Genomic DNA, 27,092 nt, shown 5'->3' with positions numbered 1-27,092 from the left:
TTTTACATTTAATATTTTGTAATGTTTTATAACTCTGTAAAGCATCTGCATGGTAATACTAATCAAAAATGAAATAATATAATGCTATTAAACAAATAATTATGTCAGTTATGTTAAAATCCAAAACGAATGACTAAAGGGCGCGTCAACTTTTCTGTGATTCATCACTGTATTTTTGTGCCCAAACATACCGCTGAAATGCACAAATGGACAGCTGTAATTGAGGCGATTTTGTACTTGTAATTGTGCAGACCTACTGCACTTTACAATACTGTACAAACTCTTAGTTTCATGGATAATATGAGTTTTAGATGTTCTACAGCATTTTATTTTTATTTTTTAAATAAAATTTATACTGTAAATAAAATTTAAGTTTAAAAAAATCTTCACATTCACATTGATAGTTATTGAATGTGAAACAGTTAGATAATGGTGTTATGGATACCTGATGATGTCATATCTTCCCCCAGCTGCTCAGTGTCCCGTTCCTCTCTATCCCATGAAAAACATGTCAAATATGATTTCCTGACAAGCACCAATGTTTTATTTAGGAAATGCATATTCAATAGTTAGCATATTTGCTGTTAAATGACAATTTATGTAATGCGTTTATTAACTTTGAATCTTCTGCAGTTAAAGGTATTGCGGAGGATTTTCTTTTTCTGGGTGGATCATCAAGACTATTGATCCTCCTAGTTGTCAATCAGGAGTGTTGCGCAATTGCATTTTTTTCAAAAGTGGAGAAGGCGGTTACTTTCTAAAATTCGAGAAAATCCTCCGCTACACCTTTAAATTTGTTGTGGAAATGCAGATGACTTCAGTTTCAGTATCTTACTGTTAGCAGGATGTGCAGATCCACTAGATATAAACACTATAAACACACAGTTCGGAGACCTTTATTATGTGTTTGTTTGATAGAAAGGCAGATTTAAAGCATATGATCCCGCAAACAATTTGAGAAATATTTCAAGTAACATTATATAAACAGAATCTCTTCCTGTTTTGATGCTTTGATCACCTGAGCAGAACATCATCAGTTTATTTAGTCTCTTCTTGGCAGATCAGAAGTCAGTAATGTCTGGTAAGAGGTTATGGTGACCTCATAATTAATTTAGATTTTTCAGAATTTGCATGAAATTGTTGAGCGTCTCTGAAATTAAGCTGTTAGGAGGTAAAGGAGAAATATTAATCAGAAGCTCATTTTTTACTTATAATATAATATATTACTCTGCCCACCTTTAACAGTGACTTTTGTTAGGACTTCGCTGGATCCTACGTGATTGGTTGCAATGCATTTATACGTTCCGCTGTCTGTCACTTTCAGCTGACTAATCTTCAAAATGCCATCTTTGGTGGTCTCCGCCCCCGGAGACATATGACCAGAGACACGTGTCCAGCGGAAGCGGATTGGATGAGTGCCATGGGCGAGACACTGCAGGCGCAAGGCTTCACCCCGACGGGCAACGATTTCATCGTGCAGAGTGGTGGCGTAGGGAGGTGCTGAGGAAAGAGGCATGTCAGTACACCTGAGGTTTCAGTTATTTAAACATCAAAGTTATTTTCCCCACAAAATGAACATGAAAAATGAGAGAGTAATTCTCTTTTAGAAAATTTGTAGGACTATTACAACATTTCTTGTTGTTTTATGTCTAATAGTAAATTATATAAAATATAATTTTTGGGTTGAAATGTGTCCTAGATGTGTTTTGTGAGATTCACAATTATTGATTATTTCGCTGCAGTCCCTCATTATTCAAACACAGCTCTTTTACTACACTCCCTAACTGTGACTCAGTCCAAAGTTTACATGGTCAGTGTTTAGTGCTCATGTCAAACACACTCTTTTGTTGTATATATAATTCTCTTGTATTTACATTCCATTTAAGTGGCAACTCCAGACCCTGATGAGTTCAGAGACTGAAATCTGGGTTAAGCTAAGATTCCTCATACTATTGAAGCTGTCGTTTACAGCTAGCTGTCCTCACTGACTGATAAGCAACATGCATGAAGTCTTAAATGTAGGTGTCTACCTCCCACAACAAAGTCAACAAAGATAACAGCATGTTTCTGTTACTCACAGTCCACCTCCAGCTGCACGTACGCTTCGCTGTAACCCATTGAGTTTGTAGCGTTACAGATGTACTGACCTGAGAGAGAGAGAGAGAGAGAGAGAGAGAGAGAGAGAGAGAGAGAGAGAGAGAGAAAACACTGCTGAAAACCCCTATAGAAACCATCACAGAAAATCTAATGGTTTTAATGGAAATTGTATAGCTTTTAATTAAAACTATAATTATCTGTAGGTCCCTCTACTGGTATATATTGGGTTCTATTAGTGGGATGTTGTCTGGTGGATGGGAACCAGTACAACACACTATATGAGGGAACTGTGTAATGGTTTCAATGGTTTTGCTGTTATACTGCCTCATTCTTCTGTAACACTTTTTTGTATAAAGCTTTGTTACATAGCGAGAGATTCAGATCTTAAACTGCTGAGATTACACTGAAATTATGTAATGTTGCTATTTTTCAAAAGGATTTGGAATTTCAGTAATTTCTGTTTTTGGTCTGTTTTTGAAGTTTTGAGTTATAATAGTTACAGTATGTTTAAATGCAGCATTAAGTTAAAACAACTTGGTTTTGCAAAACATACTATTTTAGGTTTTGATTAGTAAATAGTTGAGCAATTTAAGTTAAACAACTTCAACTAGTTAAAGTAGCATTAAAATATGTTTATTTGACAAAAATGCTGGATTTTTTTATAGTGTGACTCCTGTAAGCACAAAATCTAATATCTTTCATGCACATAATGATCGTACCAGAGTCCTGCCGTCCCACATTATTGAGAGTAAGACTTCCTCCGGTCACCTTGTGTTGCCATGGCAATGGCGCCCGCAATTTAGACCAGGAAATTACTGGAGTGGGCGAGCCTGAGAATAAAAAAATAAAATTTAATTAATATTTTAATGATTACAATCTAAACTAAATAAAACTAAACAATTAAAAAGTAATAAGGTAGCTGTAAGTGATTTGATGTATGCATGTACTGTAGCAGATGATTTTCCAAAACGACTTGGAGTAGTCAACACACATTTAAATTACTGTATGCACAGTGAAAATTCCTTGCTGCACTTAAATGTCTAAGTTAAACTACTTAAAATAAGTCATTTCAAATGTAGAAGTTAAAAGTGTCTTTAAATTATACAAATAAAGTTGTAAAAACTCCTCACTAGTCAAAAAAGTTGAAGTGACTTGTTGATTAAAGTTGTTTAAAATGTTAGTGCTTTAACAACTGAGCTACAACCATTTTGTGCAAGAATTACTAACTGCTTATGCAAGCACAAACAAATTTAGGCATGGATGTTTTTTTTGCGACTTATTGCAAATGCATTTGTAGGAATTTCCCCTTCAGATGCAAAATTTATGAAAGCAGTGTATTTAAAGTAATCACGCATGTGATTTACTAACATCTGCCCTTGTAAATTTACTGGTATTTTCGCCATAACTGATGTCTGTTTGGTAATAGCACCATCTTAACTATGCTAATCCCCAATTACAGCACTTACAGCACCTTTAACTTTCATTGTGATTTCTTAAAGCAATATACCGCTAGATTGGCAGTGCATAGTCACCGTTTGGCCCTCCACAGCTGTGAGGTCAGTGTCGGTTACTGAAGCCTCTGGCATGGTGCCAGTAGAGACTCCGCCCTGTATCTTAAGCTCCACCCTCTCCTCAGCAGTCCCTTCCTTGTTCTGAGCACGACACACAAATATTCCAGCATCCTCTGCTGTCATCACTGTTACAGTTACATAAAGAAATGAATGTGAGGTTAGGTTGAAAACTGTCTTTAATGGGGGATTCCTCCTCTTTCTTCACTGACAGCCGCACTGTTCACCGCATGAAACAAACCTGGTGGTCCGTGTTCTCCAGCAGGATCTGAGGATGTACTGAGGAACATCTCATGTGCTTCAATGCACAAAAGGTCAGATTGTTTTGCTTCCAAAACAATTAAAATGCTCCATGCCATGCAGTGCTGGCATTTAAATGTTTCTCAGAATTGAAGTAACGTTTATTTGTTTTAAAAAGTAATGAAACTTTAATCTATTTCATTTTAACTTTAATTTTAAATGACATGAAAGATTTCTTTAAGGTTTTGTACCAGTGTGGATTGTTTATTACCTTCATACACACACACATGCACACACCTGTAGAACAGCTTTGGTTTCTGTTGTTGTGGACATGACAACAATCTCACTTCCTCCTTCCTGTTTGAACCAGCTGATGGAGGGTCGCGGCTTCCCTGAACCGATGCATTCTAGAGATGCACTCTCACCCGCCATGAGGATCACTGGCCCTGATGGTGTGATTCGAACCTTCGGAGGCTCTAAATGATATCATACGTCCACGCGTGAACACTTACAGTACAGTATGATACAGGTGACTGGTATCAGAATTACTGTCAAATCATACCAGTGTCATTTTAATTCTGTTCTGTATCTATATATTTATTATTCAAGTCATTTTTGAGTTTATTTCATTTCAGCTTTAGTACCTTGTTCCATCTGCCTGTGATATAACATGCAACATTTTAAAATCAGTAGTTAATTTTTGCCAGAATTAAAGTCTGGATTTCACTAAACGAAAAAATACGAATTTGGACTTGTGTTGCATTTTCCTTCATATTTTAGCCAACATTATTAGTTTGAATTGTTTGCTTTTGTAAATTTTTATTTTTTGTTGATTACAATATTTTTTCACTTAATATTAATGAACTTCACAAGCGCTGGTGGCGCAAAATCAGCGCACATTAAACTCACGCTTGATGGTCAGCGAGGCGCTAAAGGCGGCTTTTCCTTGTGCATTGGTTGCGATGCAGCGATAGTTCCCCTGGTTATTGGGTCGGACGTTAGTAATAGTCAGCACAGCACCGTCAATTTGAACATTATCTGAAACAGAACAAACAAATCAAATTTATTGATGTAGCACTTATTGTAACTTATTATTTATGTAGCACGTATTTTAAAATGGTACATTGTTTTTATATAAAACACATTTACCATGTAAACCACAAAAGCTTTTAAATTCATAATTGTAAGGTTAGATGACATTGTAAATCTCACAAGATTAAAATACCCAGCAAGTGATTTTCCGTATAAAAGACGTCTAATAGGCGTCCAACCACAGCCCAGACATCTAGCCTAAAACGAGGCAAAATTTGGGCTGTCTGTGAAAAATTAATTAAATAATATAAAAAAATGAGAGCAAACACCTTGTAGTATCTGTTGACTTTGCTTTTATAATGCTAATCTCACACATTTTGGCAAAAACGACATTTAATCAAATTCAAGTTGATTTTGTCTAGAAGCGAGTGACTCATAGTCGGCCTATATGGGGTCTATAGTTAACCTAGACAGTAAATTGGCTATTGCTTACTGGGTATTAACTTTGTATCATGTATGCACTCTTTAAAATAAGTCACTTTCACAAAAGGTTTTTCCTTTTGTGGTGCAAGGAAAGAAATAGTGATTTTTGACTGAACGTTTCTTTGGGGAATCAGAAAAGCTCTTTTGCAAAATAACCCTTTATACAACCTTTATTTTTAAGAGGCCAAAAAACAAAGATATGTTCCCATGACATTAAGGGGGTTTCCCAGACAGGGATTAGACTAGTCCTAGACTAAAATAAACACTGTAAAAATGTCTGTAGAAATTACAGTATTAATTGGTATTACTGGCAACTAGCTGCCAGTAACTTACTGTAGATTTTACATTTATGTTATTTACTGGCAACATTTTGTTCAAAGTTAAATGAACAGGAAACATTTTCAGACTTTGTCTTCTACAGTAAGTTACTGGCAACCAGCTGCAAAATTACAGCTAATTTTTTACAGTAAATGTAAGAGCTGTCCAAACTGAAAACAACTTGCACTGACATATCTTAAAATACATCAGTGCCCTTTGTTTTGGCTCAAAATGCACACAAGTATTGTTTTTAGTAAGGCATGTTTGTAAAATTGAGTTATATTTTCTAATTAAACTTAGGCCTAGTCCTGGTTTAAGCTAATCCTTGTACGGGGAAACCACCCCAAAGAGATTATTTTTATTAGACAGCTGGTGATTTGATGTAAACTCACCTCCAAGCGGTTGGTTGTTGGTCCTCTTCCACTCGAACTGGACGGGCTGTGAGCCGCTCGTCACCCTGCACTGGAAGGTCACCGTCTCGCCCGGTTTAACGGCAGCCGTACGAGGTCGTACGGACACAGCTGGGTTCTGAGCCCATACTGTTAAAGTTCACATGAGATTTGCTGTAGTTTTGCTCAATTTTAGACACCTGAGCCAACAGACTCAACATTTCTCCCTATTTTAAATGATAATTTCCCAAGCTTTTATTAATCGTCATAGGCAGATGAAACCGTTTCATTGACTATGTTTACATGTACACCAGTAATGTGATTATTTAGTCAGGGTAAGGACTTAATTGCAGTAAGATGTTTACATGACTTCAGCAAACCTCTTCACTTTTTTTATTTACTCGCTAATAGTTGTGGTTAATTTTTACATAGCCCAATGCACAGCACAAATAATGAACTCATATATAGTTGTGTTACTGGTCACTGTTTTATTTTATTTACGTTAAATGACAAACACGTTCTTATGGACGTATTTAATTATTCAGTGCTGTGATGAAGACAGAAATATTATGACAATACTTTTTAAACGCTGTCGTGTTCTTTACGCTGTTTCTGGTTGAAGGCAAGACTGCTGACAAATGAGGTCAGGCAAAACTTCCTAATGTCAAGTTTACTACGAATTCGTACTCAAAGTGCAAGACAAAAACACACGTGCACTTGCAAAAAGTGCGGTATAGATGCGATTAAAGTGTTTATATGGCCATGTAGAAAAAAGTAGGCTATAATAATGTATAATATAATGTATATAATAATAATATAGATCATGTATATAATAATATATAATACAGAAAATATTATAATATAAAATTTTATGTATCAACATTATTATAAACATTATAATAATAACCTTGTATTTGATTATAGCGTACGTGATCATTGCGTACAAGTGGGTTTAGGTTTTTTTTTTGATTTTTTGCGTACATTTAGAAGAAAGTTTGATGCGAAAGTTTTTGTTGAATCACGATTTGTAATTGCAAACTTAAACAAAACATGTGTTTTGCACACATACTTTTAAAGAATCTTAGTACATTTAACTGTTAAGCATATAAAATTTATTAAACTAAACATTCAAGTGAAATGAACTTAAAATGATCAGTAGCCTACACTGTAAAAAATCCAATTAATGAAATGTTGGAAGGGCAAAAATATATAAGTTAAACCAATTTTCTTGTTTGAGCTTAGTTGAGTAGACATATTATTTTAAGTCTAGATAAATCTGTGTTTAAAACATTAAGTGAATGGTTATTTTCAAATTCAGTCAACATTCAGAATGGCTAGTGTTGACTGAACTAATTAAGACAAATCTGGTCAATATGTGGACTTATGACAGCTATGTTTCCTGACAACAAAATGCTCATAATATTACTGTTATTTGGTAACAAAATGTAATTTTAAGAGTTGTTCAGGCGTGAATGTATGTGCTTTAAGTTTAAATATGCGGTCGGTTAATATAGATAGCGTCTATTTAAAAATGTGCTCGGCCACTTTCGGACGGAGATGAGCTCCAGAAGAGCTCCAGAAAATCACAGACACTTAAGCGCTCACACCCCGCCCAGCGCAGCCTCGCCTCGGCAAGCCCATCAGAAATCGACTGCTGGCTCTGATATCTCTGTGGGGTTTAAACATGCGATTTAATTCATTTTAATTTCTTATACTTAATAATAAAAGGTTTACCGGTATGTTTTAAATCATATTTTAGGATTGCACTTAAATGATATCGCTGTTGAATGATATTTCATATCTTTCACATTTGTTATAACTGGGCTGCGTACTGCCTGCGAATTTGAACTTCAGAGCTGAAGGTGCGAGTGGAGAAATAGTCCCAATATCATAACAATCTTAAAACTTCTAAATATACCCGTGTGTGTACACGTGTGCGTGCGTGTGTGCGCGCGCGCGTCCTCGCGCGTGTGCATGTATGTATGTATGTATGTATGGGCGTGCGTCTGTGTATTTTGAATTTAAAATGTTTTAACTCGGAAGGATCTGGATCACAGGTCATTTCATCTGAGATCAATCCGCACGCAACAGCTGGAATCACTTACTGTTTCACACAAGGAAGGACACAAGTCACCCGTTTCCTCAAGTTCACATCAGGTAAGTGTTTGTAATTAAATGTTAATTTTAGAATATATTAATTGGCAAAGACGCAAATACTCGACGTTTTTGTAATTATATTTTTGTAAAGATATATTAGAAGTGTGTTATGTTATGTGACCGAAGTAAAGTGGAGCTATTTTAGTTAAGATAAAAAGCCTGAATATAGGGTTGGTTTACCGGACAGAGTTTAGAACTCGGTCTTTATTATAATTGGGACATTTTTACAAACAAACCTTATATAATACAATACTGGCGTGCATTTTGAGACAAAACAATAGCACTCATATGTTAAGAGATGTCAGTAAGTTATTTTAGTCAGTGAAAAGCCCTGTCCGAGAAAACCACCCAATAGTGTTTAATTATGTGTGATGTCTGAGGGAAATTTGGCCTAACATTAACGTTATTTAGGGAATAAAGTCTTTCACCGTCGAGCTTTATTATATTAAACATGTATTTATGTTTGTGTGTTTATATTCCGCAGAGGGATACATAGCGAGACAGTCTCCGCTTGGACTGACTGAGGAAAGTCTCCTAAATGGCCCTGGAGATGTTCTGACTGACTTTGGAGGCTTTTTGGACTGTTTTATACCCTCTATTTAAAGAAGACTTAATTCTGTATGTTCAGTCTGTATGATAAGTGAATAAGTGAATAAAAAGCTTTTGTTTTTATGTGACTGAAGTTAATTATTTTGTTTACAACACCAGCATAAATTATTTGATAAATAATTTAAAAATGTTATTAAAAAAATCCCAAATAATAAATATTAATTGAAGTAACACATAAAACATTGAGTGAATACTTAAATTTTAATTGACAGAGTCTTTGCTGTAAGTTTTTAAAGATTCAACTGATTAAAACATTTTAGTTGAATGAACTATAAAGCTAATTGAGCCAACATACATTTTTATATTTGAGTCAAATTTGGGCCAACTAAAAAACATCAATCCAGGTAACACTTTGGAGACAGAAATTGAGTGAACGTAAAATTTCTGTGGAACTAGTTACTAAAAAATAATTCATTGAGCCAACAATTTATTTTTTACAGTGTACATGTTGTAGGATAATCCCTTTGTGCCTGAATATTTTGATTATTTATGCTTTTTAACATAATAAGAACTAATAAAAGTGTAAAGAATTGTTAATAAAGTTCATAGAGGTTTAAGCTCTTATATTTATTGTTTTGTTGTAATTTTATGTTTACTTACATGAACCCTGTTCAGTACATTTTATTATACTGTAGTTTTCCACAGTACTGACAATTCATGTCAAACATTCTGAGACTGACTTTGTATTACAAAATACTATTTATAACACTTAAAGTAATAAAAATGATAAAACATAGAAAACAAGTGAGAGGAGATGATGGACAGACCAATTGATATTAAAATTAATTTCGAGTTAAATCAACTTAAAATTAAGTTGAATGAACTTGCTGAATTTTATTGCAATTACAAGAAATTTAAAATTAATGGTACTCTTCTTTTACTTATGACTTATTTTTTTTAGGCCAACAACTTTCCTAAAATTTTTTTTAAGTACATTTAACTTGTCCGTGTTTACAGTGTACTATTAAAATTGTCATATGCCACGTTTTAATACGGTTACACTTGCTACGATTATAAGCTTAATAGCATTATTTTGATTGAAGTATTTAGTTTGCATAAGATGAAGCATGTATCGCAATAAAATCTTATATAATCACATTATAAGTGTGCATGAAAATATAGTCAATGATGTGCTATACTGACAGCTAATTTATACAAAGATATGAAAATGAAACAAAGTATATGAACTAAATGAATCAAGTAAAAAAATACAAATTTGAGTAAATTTTTTAATACTGTAATGAGCGTAAGATAAATTTACCTGTGTGCAAAAGAACAGAAAGGACCAAAGCTGCCGTGTGGAGCTTCATCATGGACTGACTGGAAATCCTTCTTTCTTTCTCTGAAAACTGTTTTACCTCTTTCTGTCTACCTCTCTGTGTTTCTCTATGTCTCTCTCTCTCTCTCTCTCTCTCTCTTTCACACAAACACACTTACACACACAATGTAATTTGCATAGAGGGGATCTTTCACGCACACAAGCACGCACATACACACACATTACTACAGAGAGCTTATCTGCTTTTATTGAACTCATAGTGAATTTCACTGATTTTAAGGAAACTGATTGTAGTACAGTACAACCCTAAAATCTATTCATATATATGATGTTCACTTGGGAAAACAGTTTCAGAAAGAGACTCAGTAACGCCTTATTCCACATCTATAGAGGACAAAACATTTATTGATGGAAATTGCATCTTTTGTTTATCACAGCACTTAATTCACATTTCATAAATACAGGTTCATGTGAGTTTCCTTTGAACTGTGTGTCTGATCTTCTGTTTGACAAGAGTTTCGTCATCTGCAAACAGGAGTTCAGAGTCTGACTGTGATGAGAGGGTAGCATGAGTTGATCAAAGGATAGCACATTTAAATCAAGAGCGAACGCACGTACATCTACACACACACACACACACACACACACACACACACACACACACACACACACACACACACACACACACACACACACACACACACACACACACACACACACACACAGAGCGTTTACAGTATGACACAGTTCAGCCAAAAAGCTCTTGGTCATTTACCTTCTCAAAAAACACAATGTAGATAGGCTCTGAGGGGGCAGATCTTTTAAAACCTCCCCTTACACATCAAAAGAAGGGCGATGTTCTCCAAGCCTGTACGCATTATGTCCTAAACATTCCTTAGATAAAAAACAATTAGATTCAGAGGAGACCTTTAATGATGTCACACAGTATTTAACCTGAACAATAGTTGCTAGGAAGTTAAAAAAACACTTATTCATTTAGTGATGCACCGATGTATTGGCCGCCGATATTTATCGGCCGATTTTTGATAAATTTGAAACCATCAGCATATCGGCAATAGCACGAGAAAGGCCGATACCGATTGTTTATTAATTAACTGCATAAAGAAATCCATTATATGTAAAAAATTAGTTAATGTTGTTTATCAAATAAATGCTGAATAGCAAAAACCACCTTTGAAGGTTGTCATGCTGTCTTATTATATTTGTTTTAGCTTAATTTGTGCCTCTCTTATTATGTTGGTCAGTTGAATGTTTATTAGATCCAATCCATGTTCAGTAAAAATAATTTGATGCAGAAATAAACTAGCTAATAGACCAACTGTATAGTATTGTATACAAGTGTTTAATATCGGTATCGGTATCGGCCAGAAGTTGTCTGTTTAAATCGGCATCGGTATCGGCCCAAACAAATCCTATCGGTGCATCCCTAGTTTAAACCATAAAGCTTTTTATATAATGTTTATAAGAAAACAATGCTAACTTTCAAGTTGAATGATTGATATTGATACTTTAATTACTAAAAACTTGCAGATACACAGTTGTGTTGAATGGCCCTTATTTCGTGGCTACAAAGCACGTTACTTTGTATATTTGGTGTAATAGAAAGTGTTTGCGTGGTTTATGGTTAAAAAGCATTATTTTCCAAATACCATACATTTTTTAACACCTCTATGTCCCATACATTTGTAACAGATCATTTTGTACAAAGCTCATTGTTCTGAGAAAGCGCTGTGTGAACCGATTGGTCAGCTATCCAATGCTGTTGTGATTGGCCGAATACCTCATTTATGTAAATGGTAATGTGACGCTCCTTACCATGTTTTAAAAGATGAGCTCCCAAAGCAATAGTGAAAGCTAGGAGATACTATATTGTCTTTACTACCTTTACAAGCCTGAAACAGATCCAGAAAACACAGATGGCTAAGCTGATCGATCAACTTTACCAGCACGATGTGAGCAGAACTAAAACATAAAACCATGTTTGCATTTGTGATCATAGAAACAACAAAGAAGCACAAATCTGCTCAAAACTCACATTTGAATCGTTAGTAGGAAATTCTTTAAATACGAAAACATCAGCTACTTACAAGATGTCAAATTTGGAATTTGCTCCAATTTTTTTAGATTAAGCCTCAAATGTGCAGCACACAGTCGAACATTTGAGCTTTACTGTTCTGAGACCGTGTTGTAAATAAAACCTAACCATACTGAAAGGCCAAACAAAGTAGTTTTGCAACGAAACACAGCGTCTGCTCGACATGGCGGCAGCAACAATACTACAGCGTGATTGAAAGTTAGACTCTCTATCTTTGCGTGTACATTAGAGCGGTGTTATGCGAATGTTCAAACCAGTATGACGTCTAACTGCATGAGCGGGTTGAACGGGGCGTTTTAGGTAGGTGTGGATGAGCCATCACTTTTAAAAAGATCTCTTTGGATTTGAATCATTTTTTTTTGTAACTTTACAGATCTTTTATGTGCACAAACATCTTTTAACACTCTTGACATCGGGTCATATGACTCCTTTAAGTTAAAGGTGACTGAATTACTATGTTGTCTTTTATTGTCTGATCATGTGTAAAAAGAGTGAATTTCTTACAATTATTTTTGCTTCTTAACAATTATCCGTGTCAAAACACTCAGATGGTGCATGAATTAACACAAAAGTTTCACAGATGTCAGCAGGTTTGAATCAAACAAACTATGTGGTCACAACTGTTGCTGATTAAAACTACTAAATTATATTTCTGTCTGTTTTTATTATATAAATCAGAGTGTTTTGTATCAAATACTGTGCCTCCACATAAACACAATTCTTCACAGATAGAGAGAGAAAGCTTATTTAAAGGTGCCGTAGAATGTAAAACTGTATTTAAGTATCTCAGGCCAATCTCAACATAACACCAACTGTGACGTTACAGTCCAACATAAAATTAATTACAGTGTTGTTACAATGCTAAAAACAAAGACTGCCGAGTAAGCAATATATGCTAGTTAATGCTATATGCTAGTTAATGATATTTGCTAACTTTTAGTCTAAATTCTACTATTGACGCTACAGTTACGTTTTGCGGATTCGTGCTGAAAAAAAAACACAAACTTACTACTCAGAAAGTCCATTAACAATCTCCAAACAATTGATTATTCCTCAAAATCTGTATCTTCATCTGATACAGACTCAAACATAAGATCTGTTTAATCCAAGGCCTAGTCCTGCTTTAAGATAATCTTTGTTTGAGAAACCACCCCAAAAGGTTCAAAGCACTATACTAAGGGGTGGACTAGCCAGGTCTACATTAGTTTAATTAGGAAATATAACTAGTTTTAACAAACATGCCTTACTTAAAACATTACTTGTGTGCATTTTGAGGCAAACAAAGGGTAATGGTGTATTTGTAGATATGTCAGTGCAAGTTGCAAGTTTACATTTATTTTAATCTAGGACTAATCCCTGTCTGGGAAACTGCCCCTTTATGTATGGAGAGTAATGAAGGATACGATCCTGACATGCAGAATGTTTTTATTTTGTTTGGTGTGGAGACCTGATTTAACAGTAATAAATCTACCCTGCTAAAAAAAACCAATAAAACCATTACAGAAATTCTATTGGTTTTATTGGTTTTATTGGGAATTTTATTGGTTATAATGGAATATGGCCCAAAACACACTACAGTGTAGTGGTTTTAATGGTAAAAGCTAATGGTTGCTATTGGTATTTTAATGGAAACCATTAGAATTTTCTGTAATGGTTTTATTGTTTTTTTCAGCAGGGTAGTCTTCAGTGATAAAGCAGCAAGCTCATGTGAGAGATTTCTGCTTGTATTTTAGATTTGATTGAAATTAAGTTTGTTACAACATTAGTGAGTGAGTACTGAACCTAACTGGTAATCATAATTATTTTAGGTAACTGCTTGATTTTTCCAGCAGATGTCACCAAAGCACAACATTTGGATAATTTGGCAGCGCTTCAGTTTACGGAAGAGATTTATACTCAAATTGAAAATGTGTGTGCTTATTTTACATGAAAGAATAGCGTAATTAACTCATTTCAGATGTAAATAAGCTGTTGGAGAAATTTTGGTAGCCTACTAATACAACTAACATGCAGCAGTAGCAGCTGTAATGAAGAGAATTGGGATAGTTCATGATAAAAAAGATGTTTTGATAAATAATGATAAGCATACAGTTCATGGTACCCATTGACCTCCATAGTATTTGTTATGGAAATCAAAGGAAACCAACAACTGAATGCTTACCGTGATGTTAAAGAAAATAAAAACCGGTTTAAAGGTCACATTCTTCCTGATCCCATTTTTCAACCTTTAGTTAGTGTAATAGCATAAATAATACCTGTAAAATGATAAAGCTCAAAGTTCACTGCCAGGCGATATATTTTCTAAACAGAAGTCCCCTTTCAAAGCATACAGCGAACGGCCGGTTTGGACTACAGCCCTCTACTTCCCGCTTTAATGAGGTCAAGAGTCGCCAGCTAAGCTCAAACGGCTCTGTTAAGCTAAGCTGCTATCGAATCACAACACACTAAACAAACTACACAACCAGAACTCTATTTCTAAAGGAGGGACTTTATAAAACAAGGAAGACATCAGCCCGTTTTTTAGGACAGTGAAAACAGCGCTATACAGATAAGTCAATTGTGTGAAAAATACTGCTTTTTTACACGTGAAACATGAACAGATGTTTTATTGTCTACTGTAAACACAATCAAAGATTCAAAAACACCGGAAGAACGGGACCTTTAATATCAGGGTGAGTAACTGAACACAGGATATACATTTTTGGTGAACTATCTCTTTAAGATGACTTGTATGCATCAGTCCCATTAGGACTAATTATATGGCTGCACATTGTTTTGTTTCTACCGTTATGTAATCCCTCCTGGCTTTGTAACAAAGGTGGAACAGGTACAGTATGACAGGTTCTCATTGATGATGAGACAATGAAAAACCGACAAGCACCAGCAGGTTAGTATTTTTATGCTTAAAGGAACAGTATGTAAGAAATGTATATCAATTTATCATAAAATGGCCCTGATATGTCACTAGACATTAAGAAATAATTTTCATTTCAAATACTTATGTCACTGACAACAGTGGTCCGGCCAGGATATTGTCATTTAAAAAGTGGAGTTGCAGCCCTCAACTGATGTTTATGTTGTCATGTTGTGTATTGGCCACCAGTTTTGTGAATGCAATACCCATTTTGGCCACAATCCTACATAATGTTCCTTTAATATATTTATGAAGCTATACAATGTTATCAGATGGACAATTCTGTTAACTTGAAATGTGTTTCCTCCTCAAGCCATTTGTGCAGTAATAAAATTTACAGATTATTTACATAGTTATGTTCAAAATAATAGCAGCAACATCAGTAACCTGAAAAAACCCAACTGTTATTCATAGTAGTAATATTTATGATTTGAAAATTATTTACTTACAGATGTAGTAGTGCACTGTAAAAAATACTTTGTTGCCTTAAAAATTTTTGTTAAATCAACTCAGATTTACAAGTCATGCCAACAGAGATGAGTTGTCACAACTTATAAAATATGGTTGAGAAAAGTCAACTTAATTTTATAAGTTATAACAACTCACCTATAGTTATAACAACTCATCTCTAGTCAAGATAAATAATAGTAAGTTAACTTGTAAATGGCTTGTAAATCCGAGTTGATTCAACAAAAAATTTTAAGGCAGCAAATTATTTTTTACAGTGTGTTATAGAAAAACAACAGAGCCATTGGTAATGATATCCACAATACTTGTTTTGAGTTTATTGAAAGTGGCATGATCAAAATAATAGCAGTGTGAAGTTTAATTTGAAAATTAGTTTATTCTGTGAAATATTTTTTCCTTTTAGTCATTTATTAAGAAAGAGGGGAAGCAAATGTTTCACCCATTATTACAAAATACATCTGCTGCTGACTTTCTTAATAAAATGGGATGTTCCATCATTGCTACAGGAACAATGCATTTTAATTAAAAAGTTGACTTGAGAAATGCAGCAAAGTTTAATATGCTCAGCTAAAGTGATTTCAAATGCTTTTAAATGGCAACAACTTCTGTTAAAACAGATTGAAGAATAGTTAGGAATGCAACGATTCAGTCTTTTTTCCCTCACCTCTAAAAAAGATCAAAGATGATCTAAAATGATCTGTAAGTAGTACTATGACAGTCAGAAGACATCTGATTGAAGCTAAGCCGTTTGCAAGAAGCTCCTGTAAAGCACCATTGTTGAAATAAAGACGTGCAGAATCACATCAACTGGCCCAAAGAAGCATGGCGTAAAATTTTGTGGCCTGATGCCAGATGTTGGTTAACTAAACTTAAAGTTCTTCTTCTATTTTTAACATTAGTGCAGTTGTTTCACTTTTATTATTACACTGCTATTTTTGAACACAACTGTATTTGGTTGAGATAGACTGCTTGTCAAAATGATTCATTTAAGCCACTGGACTGATTTTGTAATGTTCTTCTTTTTGTCATTATTACCAATGCATGTGTTCGACAGAGTTAATAATTTGAAGCTTTATTTTATTGACATATATATAGTGTGATTTATACAGTTGAAAAAAGGACAAAATATACAGGTCAAAAAACTTGCTGAAATGAGGTTGTGTGACCTGCATGTTTCAACTAGATTTTCTGGTTATTGTTTTGACTAAAAACTTGCATGTAATGTGTAAAGTTGAATTACATTTAACATATTTATATGATAACATCTTAAAGGAACAGGTTTTTATATGAACAGCAGTTCTTTATCTATTATTAAATAATTTATGTTGATTTAAATATATGTATTAAAGTCTGTGGTACTTTTAACAAGAACCCATACGAAAAAAAAATATATATATTCAAATATAAATTTTAATATATTATTATTATTATTATTCATACTTGACAAATTTTTGACCTGGAAAAAATATCTATTTTGCTGTATTGTTTGCCCCTGAAATACATTTTGATTAATATATGAAGGTTAAAACTAAATATATTTTCAAATTAAAAAAAGGAAGCTTTACTTTCTACGAAATGTATTTATATTTGACCAGAGAAATATATTTTTGTCGTATGGGAAGTGCCTGTGATGTACGTGGGCGGGGTGCATTCTCAAACTGAAACTGAGAACTACTCCCTACACGAGACATTTTTGAGATTCGTCGAGTAACCAGACAAAATTGTCTGCTCGTAAGTTTGTTAAAATCTTTATTCGAACATTTTCTTTTATTAAAAACAGAGTCTCAATATACAGAGACCATCATGTAAAACTACAGAGTAACGAATTAATGCACATGCTGTATTTTAAAATGCAAATATTGTGACACATAGACGGTCAAAACGTTGATGATCGGTGGGGAAAACTTACAGAAATGTTCTCAGGAAAGGAAATGTAATCAAATGTAAACAAAAAGGCGTGTCTGTACTGATCCTGTTAGAGCATGTATGGAAGGGGTTTCACATCAACGCAGAAAAGTAGCTGTCAGTCGCAATTAGAGCTATTTTTATGTAAGTTACGCGCATTCATGTTTTTGATAAACCCAGCAACAGAACGTTCCTTATAACGTTTTTGGTTCCCTTTTAATAACTTTTGGAACCAAAAAATAACGTTCTGGGAACATTCTTTGTAGGTTTTATTTTTAACCATAAAATAATGTTCCCACGACGTTGCAGGGTGGATATTTTAAAATAAAAATATTTAGCAAGTTCAGAAAACTCGACTAATAGACAGTTCTTCTTGCAATTATGTCTGGTGGGCTTGTATGCTATGTGTTGTGTTTTTGTGTGCATGGACGGTGAAATAGTGTCTCATTCAAAGTGTGTGTTTACAGACCTGATGTCCATCTGGAGGGAAAGAGGAGCAGCTCCTTTCTAAAAATGAGTCTCAGTGAAAGGACAATGGTGGGGTCTTCTGTTCAATCCAGGAGTGAAACACCAGACATCAGCTGTTTGTCTATGAGAAGTGAAAAATCAATGCAAGGTCCCCCTTATTTCAGTGATGAATCAGTGAGCTCGGATGCTTTGTAAGTATAAATATTGTGTAGATAGTGGTTTAACTTAAAAAAATTTATTTTTTTGTGTACTGCATTACATTTTTATGCGATCTACATTACGAGAAGATGTAAGACTTGTGTGGCTGTCTGTACATCTTTTGGAAGGTTTGCTATAAATTCTTTATTCTATAATAATCTACTATATTATATAAACTATATATTTTACTTCTTTGCAAAAGGAAAAACCACCAACAATCAAGAATGCATGTTTATATGGTGACATGGCTTTGCAAAAATGTCATTATAAATCATGGAATTTTGTGAACATTTAGTAGTTTCGATCAGTACTTAGGTTGATTAACAGATTTATGCAAAAAAAACAAAAAAAAAAACCGTTTAATTTAGTAGATGTTTTCATCCACAAACAACACGAAAGGGTAATGAATTTGAACAATGCTCAAGGGTTAAGTCTCTTGTGATGATAGTACAAAATCTACCACTTTCAGCACCGCTGCATGGAGACTAGAGGTGGAGAATGAGCATCTTTGTTTACCTAGACCCATGTTTAGAATAATCTGAAAAAGCAGAAAATGTGTGACATTAATTGTGTGCCACGTAAACACCATCATTATACCCGATTATACCCGTCATTATATACACAGCCTGCCTCACCCATGCAATGTTAGATGGACTTCTTTATTCATTTCTCCACAATTTGCTTAATTTGGCTGCTTATCTGCTTGGTTGCTTCCGCTTTTTGTAGGCCAGTTACATTAGATAAAACAATATCTATACTTTATAACAACAATGAAATGTTTAGCTGCAGTCAGTAACGCTATGCATCTTTCACTGTCTTTGTTTAAAAGATTCTTTATGCAATTGACATTTGCCTCAAAACGTAAATTTTTATCCAAACAGTTATAACTTATTATTATACACTCTTTTCTTATACGACAAAAATTTGCATATCACAATCTCTGTTTAAGTCTTCAGTCGCTTAAATCTGACAAAAAAATCAAAACCAACAGTTTTAACACTCTTAAACATGTCACTCTTTTAGTTTTTTAGGTGTGTAGTGCTGGCGGGAACTTGATGATGCTGATATAATTCTTTATGCTGTAACACTGTTCATGGTATTATTGAAAATACAAAATGTATTTTTTTCTATGTGTAAGGGTCTTTACTATGTTAGATAGAAAGGCATGTTTAATGTAATGCTTGTCATGTATCAAATTGATTGCAATAATTCAATATATTTAATAGTTTCTCTGTTTTCTGTGTTTTTTCTGTCTATATAAATATAAACTGCTATATAAATAAGTGTGATTTGACTTGATTATTGGCTTTGAAGTACATGATTAAAAAAAGTCAGGACTAAGGCGAAATAATCATAAAATTTTCATCAGCAAAGTAAAAAATAAAAACAGAGTAGCCAAAGTTAACAAACACTTATGCATTTAATAACATTTAACAAAGTATTATCTTGACTGTTATTATACATATTTGTTTTTTCCTATTATACAGTAATGATATTATTTGTTGATAAAAATATTTCTACAAATAAACTGAATCATTCTGTTTGAAAACCACTACCTTTAAACACGAAGTGAATTCAAACAGGCCACATTGGCAAAAGTTAATTTGTCTTGATGCTAATGGTTCTGGATGAATTTATTCAACTGTCACTGAAAATGACCCAGACACTTAAGCTTATGGCTCAGCCCATTCCTTATTTCAAACACTGCTGTTCACATTTTACCACCTAAACCAGCCAGGAAATATTCAAGACCAGGACCAGCTCGTGGTGCTAGGCAAGATCATGAAGATAAGTCCCAATACTGTAATTCTGTATTGAATATTTTCAGTGAATTGTCGTGTGGATTACTAAGATCGTATTCTAATAATTAATCTTTATAATAAAATAAACTATCATAACTTCTTACTTCACAAAACTTCTCACATAATGGATGCTTTCTCCTTTGCATTAAATTGACAAGGCTTGTGACTGTTCTGCAAACCATTTAGACCAACCTATTCTTTTAACTCTGATTTATATTTTGCAGAGTTGGATAAAGCATTCATGCTCTTTTTTAAAAAACATTTCTAGCAATTGGTTCCACCTTAAGCTGATTGTAACATATTTCATTCTGGCTCAGTGTTGTCCCTGTTATTTACTTTTTCTACTTTTACAGTAGAAATATGTTCCGTTGTACAAACATTTTAATCTGGTATTTGTCAGCTTGACTCTTTACCCACTCATTTGGTTAAAGCTGGGTTACCTTTCCTTTCTTCTTTAATCACTGACATTATGCATGCTTCATTTATCTCGAGTAATGTCACTATTGCATTTAAAACTGCTGTGATAACAGCCATAAGAAACCAGGGAAAGACTTAAATAATTTTGATGATTTTTGTCTCATTTTGAATTAGCCATTCTTTTCAAAAATTCTTGAAAGGATTGTTGCTCCTCATCCTCGTGGTCATCTTTCATGCAATACTGAGAAGTTCCAATCAGGGTTTCATTCTTTCCTTAGTATTGAGACTACACTGCTGCTAATTCTGGTCGGTTATCTATATTTATGCTTTTCGATCTTACTGCAGCATTTGACACCATTTCATACTCTACACTTTTAAGTAGATTCAAATCTGTAGAAATTACTGATACATTTTGCTGGTTTCATTACTATCTTACTGTTCACACTCATTTTGTATTTGGTGTTCCCCAGGGTTTTGTCCTGGGACCTTTTTTGTTTCTTATTTATCTTTAACCTATTGACACTACTTTCACTATTTGTAAGTTGTCCTTGAGTGCCATGAAAGGCACCTATGAATAAAATTTACATTAATAATAATTTATTTTTACTAATTATTTATGCAGTGGAGAAGATAATCATCAGGATTTACATCCACCAGTAGATGATGTTCTGCAGAGAGTCAGAGATCAACACAAAACTATCATGAAGAACAAGTACGAGAGTTTATTTGAGGGAATAAAACACCAAGAGAATCAAACCCTCCTGAAGAGGATTTACACACAACTGTACATCATAGAGGGAGAGAGTGAAGGAGTGAATGAAGAACATGAGGTTTTACACATGGAGAAAAACACCAGAACACAACACTTACAAGACACAACAATCTACTGCAATGACATCTTTAAACCCTTACCTGAACCAGAATATAAAACAGAGAAAAGAAGAAGAAAAGACAAAATTAAGAGAGTTCTTACTAAAGGCATCGCTGGAATTGGAAAAACCGTCTCTGTACAGAAGTTCATTCTGGATTGGGCCGAGGGAACAGCCAATCAGGATGTAGATTTCATGTTTGTGTTTCCGTTTCGAGAGCTGAACTTGATTCAAGATGATCAGTACAGTCTTCACAAACTTCTGCTTGACTTTCATCCTGAACTTCAAGATCTGGACTCAAAGATTTATGATGAGTGTAAAGTTGTGTTCATCTTTGATGGTCTGGATGAAAACAGAATGACACTGATGTTTTCAGATGCTGAGAAAGTTTCTGAGGTGACTGAGACTTCATCAGTGCCTGTGTTGATATCAAACCTTATAAAAGGAGATCTGCTTCCCTCTGCTCTTATCTGGATCACCTCCAGACCAGCAGCAGCCAATCAGATCCCATCTAAATACATCAACCGTCTGACAGAAATCCAGGGATTCAATGACGCTCAGAAGGAGGAATATTTCAGGAAGAGAATCAGTGATGAACATCAAGCCAGCAGAATCATCTCACACGTCAGAAGATCAAGAAGTCTCCACATCATGTGTCACATACCAGTCTTCTGTTGGATCTCATCCACTGTGCTTCAAAACATCCTGAAACAAGACAATGAGAGAGCAGAAATCCCTAAAACTCTGACTGAAATGTACATCCACTTCCTGCTGATTCAGATGAATATGAAGAATGAGAAGTATGATGAGAGAGATCCAGAGACGCTCCTGCAGTCCAACAGAGAAGTGATTGTCAAACTGTCTGAACTGGCTTTCAAACAGCTGATGAAGGGTAATGTGATGTTTTATGAGGAGGAGCTGAGAGAGTCTGGCATAGACATCACTGACGCCTCAGTGTATTCTGGGATTTGTACTGAGATCTTTAAGGAGGAATCTGGGATACATCAGAGGAAAATCTATTGCTTCATACATCTCAGCTTTCAGGAGTTTCTGGCTGCATTCTACTGGTTTTACTGCTGTGCATGTACTACTATGAAAGCTCTTGAATTTTTTGATCCATTGAATAATTTGCTTAAAGGTTCAATAGATAAAACTCTTCAAAGTGAAACTGGACATCTGGACCTTTTCCTGCGATTTGTGCTGGGCATCTCACTGAAGCCCAATCAGAGACTCTTACAGGATCTACTGACACACACGGTGGACACCTCAGAAACCATCAGTGAAATCACACAGTACATTAAAGATAAAATTAAACTTGATCATCTCTCAGCTGACAGATCCATCAATCTGTTTCTGTGTCTTCTTGAAGTGAATGATCAGACTCTGTACAGAGAGATTGAGGAGTTTGTGAGATCAGACAAACACTCAGAGAAGAAACTCTCTGCTGCTCACTGTTCAGCAATAGCCTACATGCTTCAGATGTCAGAGGAGGTGCTGGATGAGCTGAATCTGAAGAAATACAACACAACACAGGAGGGGAGAAGAAGACTCATACCAGCTGTCAACAACTGCACAAGAGCTATGTTAGGTTTTACAATACAGTAGTATAGTTTTTATTTCTTTATTTAAAATGAATAAATGAAGTATTATTTTACATGGTATGAAATAGAGGGATAATATATGACACTTATGACACTTTCAAACAAATCTGATATTGAAATACTCATAAAAGAGTCCCACTAATTTATGTGTGTTTATCTTTAGACTTGCTGACTGTGATCTCACAGTTGAATGCTGTAAAATTGTGGCTTCAGCTCTACAATCCTCAAATTCACCTGTGAGAGATCTGGATCTGAGTAACAATGACCTGCAGGATTCAGGAGTAAAGCTCATCTCTGATGCTCTAAAGAGTCCAGACTGTAAACTACAGATACTGAAGTAAGGATTAAGTATTTTATGAGTGTTCTGGAAATAAGGTTTTACAAACATACTAACACAAATAATCACAACCTCTATATGCAGATTATGCTTTGGATGTGTTTCTTTATTTTTTAGCAGTCTGTAGATTTTCTGTCTGTTGATGTGTGCCTCTGTAGATTGTCTGTCTGTTGATGTGTGTGTCTGTAGATTTTCTGTCTGTTGATGCATGTGTCTGTAGATTATCTGTCTGTTGATGTGTGTGTCTGTAGATTTTCTGTCTGTTGATGTGTGTGTCTGTAGATTATCTGTCGGTTGATGCGTGTGTCTGTAGAGTTTCTGTCTGTGGATGTGTGTGTCTGTATATTATGTCGGTTGATGTGTGTGTCTGTAGATTGTGTCTGTATTTGTGTGTGTCTTTAGTTTATGTCTGTTGATGAGTGTATGTAGATTGTCTGTTGATGTATGTGTCTGTAGGTGATCTGTCTGTTGATGTGTGTGTGTAGATTATCTGTCTGTTGATGTATGTGTGACTGTAGATTATCTGTCTGTTGATGTGTGTGTCTGTAGATTATCTGTCTGTTGATGTGGGTGTTTGTAGATTAATTGTCTGTTGATGTGTGTGTCTGTAGATTATGTCTGTTGATGTGTGTGTCTGTAGATTATGTCTGTTGATGTGTGTGTCTGTAGATGTGTGTGTCTGTAGATTATGTCTGTTGATGTGTGTGTCTGTAGATGTGTGTGTCTGTAGATTATGTCTGTTGATGTGTGTGTGTGTGTGTGTAGATTATCTGTCTGTTGATGTATGGTATGTGTGACTGTAGATTATCTGTCTGTTGATGTGTGTGTGTGTGTGTGTGTGTGTGTAGATTTTCTGTCTGTTGATGCGTGTATGTAGATTGTCTGTTGATGTATGTGTCTGTAGATTATCTGTCTGTTGATGTGTGTGTGTAGATTATCTGTCTGTTGATGTATGTGTGACTGTAGATTATCTGTCTGTTGATGTGTGTGTGTAGATTAATTGTCTGTTGATGTATGTGTGACTGTAGATTATCTGTCTGTTGATGTGGGTGTATGTAGATTAATTGTCTGTTGATGTGTGTGTCTGTAGATTATGTCTGTTGATGTGTGTGTCTGTAGATTGTGTCTGTAGATGTGTGTGTCTGTAGATTATGTCTGTTGATGTATGGGTGTCTGTAGATTTTCTGTCTGTTGATGCGTGTCTGTAGATTGTCTGTTGATGTGTGTGTGTAGATTATCTGGCTGTTGATGTGTGTGTGTAGATTATCTGTCTGTTGATGTATGTGTGACTGTAGATTATGTCTGTTGATGTGTGTGTCTGTAGATTATCTGTCTGTTGATGTATGTGTGACTGTAGATTATCTGTCTGTTGATGTGGGTGTATGTAGATTAATTGTCTGTTGATGTGTGTGTCTGTAGATTATGTCTGTTGATGTGTGTGTCTGTAGATTGTGTCTGTAGATGTGTGTGTCTGTAGATTATGTCTGTTGATGTATGGGTGTCTGTAGATTTTCTGTCTGTTGATGCGTGTCTGTAGATTGTCTGTTGATGTGTGTGTGTAGATTATCTGTCTGTTGATGTATGTGTGACTGTAGATTATGTCTGTTGATGTGTGTGTGTGTGTGTATTATTTGTCTGTTGATCTGTGTGTGCCTGTAGATCATCTGTCTGCTGATGTGTGTGACTTTAAATTGTATGTCTGTTTTTGTGGTTGTGTCTGTAGATTATCAGGTTGTATGGTGACAGATGAAGGTTGTTGTTATTTGGCTTCAGCTCTGAGTTCAAACCCATCATCACACCTGAGAGAGCTGGATCTGAGCTACAATCACCCACAACACTCAGGACGGCAGATGCTCAAAGAAAGTCTTATAAACTGTGCTCTCGAAAAACTCAAGTATGTGTGATAGTGTGTGTAATATAAAAATACATAAAAATACATCCTAGCTTCTTTATAAATAATAAAGATTACATGTTTCATTTTTTTCTGAAAAGATAAAAATATGTTTGTAATGAAATGTATTTGTTTGTCTAGTTTGGACCATGGAGAACACTTCAGGGTCACACCAGGACTGAGAAAATGTTTGTCTTTCTGTTATTTACTCACATTCTCCCTCGCATTTAACCACATTATAAAAGTATAATTGATCATTGTTTAATCTCTTCTCTTGTATTCAGATTTCTGTGATCTCACACTGGATCCAAACACAGCAAACGTTCATCTTGTTCTCTCTGAGGACAACAAAAAGGTGACACATTTGAAAGAGGAGCAGCTGTATCCTGATCATCCAGACAGATTTGAATGTTATGAACAGGTGCTGTGTAACGAGGGTCTGACTGGACGCTGTTATTGGGAGGCTGAATGGAGCGGCTGGTCTGATATAGCGATGGCATATAAAGGAATCGGTAGGAAAGGAAAGACTGAAGACTGCGATTTTGGACTCAATGAAAAGTCTTGGGCCTTGAGCTGTGTGAATGGCCGATTCACAGTGTGGTGTAATAAAAACAGCATTGACATATCTGTACCTTCACCACAACCTAAAATAATAGGAGTTTATCTGGACTGGTCGGCCGGCACTCTGTCCTTCTACAGCGTCTCTGACACTCGAACACTTGCACACTTACACACAGTCAACACAACATTTACTGAACCTCTATATGCTGGATTTGGGGTTTTTTATTCTGATTGCTCAGTGTCTCTGTGTCAGAATAAATAAACAATAGCAAATAGCAATTTAAAATTTAAATGTCTCTTTTTATACACACTCTTTACAAACACTTAAATCTATTTTCCAAACTTGCTTATTGAAGACCTCCATGCCCCTCATCTCTAGCAGCATCTCACAAACTAATGTAATTGGGTCATGGCCGTTTTCGCACCCTTCAGTGACATTCACAGTCTTCCAGTTAACCCTTCGCAATTAGTTTTTAAAATCTTCAATGCAATCGAGGAGAGACATGTTCTGTGATGCAAAGTGTTCAGTGTTTTTGGCCGCTATCAACTTTTAAAAATTCTTGCCAGCCAGGGATTTAGTCACAGCCACACAGCTCTGAAGTGGGCCGATAGATTCTTGAATCAAGACGGTGATATCTTCTTTGATATTAGTACACTGTTTAAATCGTTCAGAAATCCATTGGTCCATAGAGACAGATTCAAAGGTCAGCATTGGAAGTAGCGGCCATGGCTGCCAGCTTACCAGCGACGCTGGCAGTAGTAGCTCTCGTGATTGGTGGAGCTGCAGGACAAGGTTTTTTGCTTAGAATTACTCATAAAACAAATATAACAACAATGACTGAAACTATATGGTGCATAACAGATGAAGTTTAACATTCCAGGTTGGGAGCCCCTCTTTATCACTCATCACTAGTTCATGGCTAAACCAAAAGTCTCTATTTTCTATTCTAATTTTACTGTTTAAATGTGGTATGTCTAAATTATGTCAATAAAAATCAACACTCAAATGCTCTTTCTGTTTCATTTCATTTAAACCCAGTTTGATGGTTGCACCAGTAGTAGGCACTCATGCAACAAGCAGAAATACCATTAAGACTGGGTTTTGTATTAGTTTTACTGCACTTACAGGTTTGAATCTCTATTAGAGAAAAGTATGTGAATTAAACAATTATAAAATAGTATATAGAATAATTATAAAAGCGCCTCTGTAAATATCAGAAACGTTTTTTTATATAAAATCTTAGGTGCTTTTTTTAAAATATGTGTGCTGTTTACCGGATGTTGTAAAATCGTTGCAACAGATCCGAATCAGATGCATCACTTGTCACTTTGCTCAAAGCTAATTGGTTGAATTTCGGTACTTTATCAGCTTA

General features: G+C 35.0%; 2 protein-coding genes across 2 annotated transcripts in view; one reads left to right on the top strand and one right to left on the bottom strand.

The window, feature by feature from the left end:
- Nucleotides 1-880: 880 nt before the first annotated feature.
- LOC129445366 (basement membrane-specific heparan sulfate proteoglycan core protein) overlaps nt 881-27,092 on the bottom strand; it is a 193,769-nt gene continuing 167,557 nt past the window's right edge. Inside the window, exons 2-10 of the mRNA XM_073866457.1 lie at nt 10,155-10,240; nt 6,131-6,277; nt 4,815-4,943; nt 4,200-4,381; nt 3,605-3,797; nt 2,817-2,927; nt 2,079-2,147; nt 1,237-1,500; nt 881-1,161 (exon numbers count right to left, since the gene is read on the bottom strand). Coding sequence (XP_073722558.1) covers nt 1,157-1,161; nt 1,237-1,500; nt 2,079-2,147; nt 2,817-2,927; nt 3,605-3,797; nt 4,200-4,381; nt 4,815-4,943; nt 6,131-6,277; nt 10,155-10,206 — 1,152 coding nt within the window. The 5' untranslated portion in view covers nt 10,207-10,240 and the 3' untranslated portion in view covers nt 881-1,156. The remainder of the gene's footprint in view (nt 1,162-1,236; nt 1,501-2,078; nt 2,148-2,816; nt 2,928-3,604; nt 3,798-4,199; nt 4,382-4,814; nt 4,944-6,130; nt 6,278-10,154; nt 10,241-27,092) is intronic.
- On the top strand, nt 17,209-26,005 carry LOC129445302 (NLR family CARD domain-containing protein 3-like). Its single transcript, XM_055206479.2, has 7 exons — nt 17,209-17,401; nt 18,043-18,234; nt 21,083-22,912; nt 23,094-23,267; nt 24,991-25,161; nt 25,300-25,346; nt 25,443-26,005. The coding sequence occupies exons 2-7, from the start codon at nt 18,089-18,091 to the stop codon at nt 25,979-25,981; spliced, it is 2,907 nt and encodes a 968-aa protein (XP_055062454.2). The 5' UTR covers nt 17,209-17,401; nt 18,043-18,088; the 3' UTR covers nt 25,982-26,005.

This window comes from Misgurnus anguillicaudatus, chromosome 3, assembly GCF_027580225.2.
Source record: "Misgurnus anguillicaudatus chromosome 3, ASM2758022v2, whole genome shotgun sequence".
Taxonomy (NCBI): domain Eukaryota; kingdom Metazoa; phylum Chordata; class Actinopteri; order Cypriniformes; family Cobitidae; genus Misgurnus; species Misgurnus anguillicaudatus.
The sequence above is the reverse complement of the archived record's forward strand: the minus strand, read 5'-3'. Positions and strand labels throughout refer to the sequence as shown.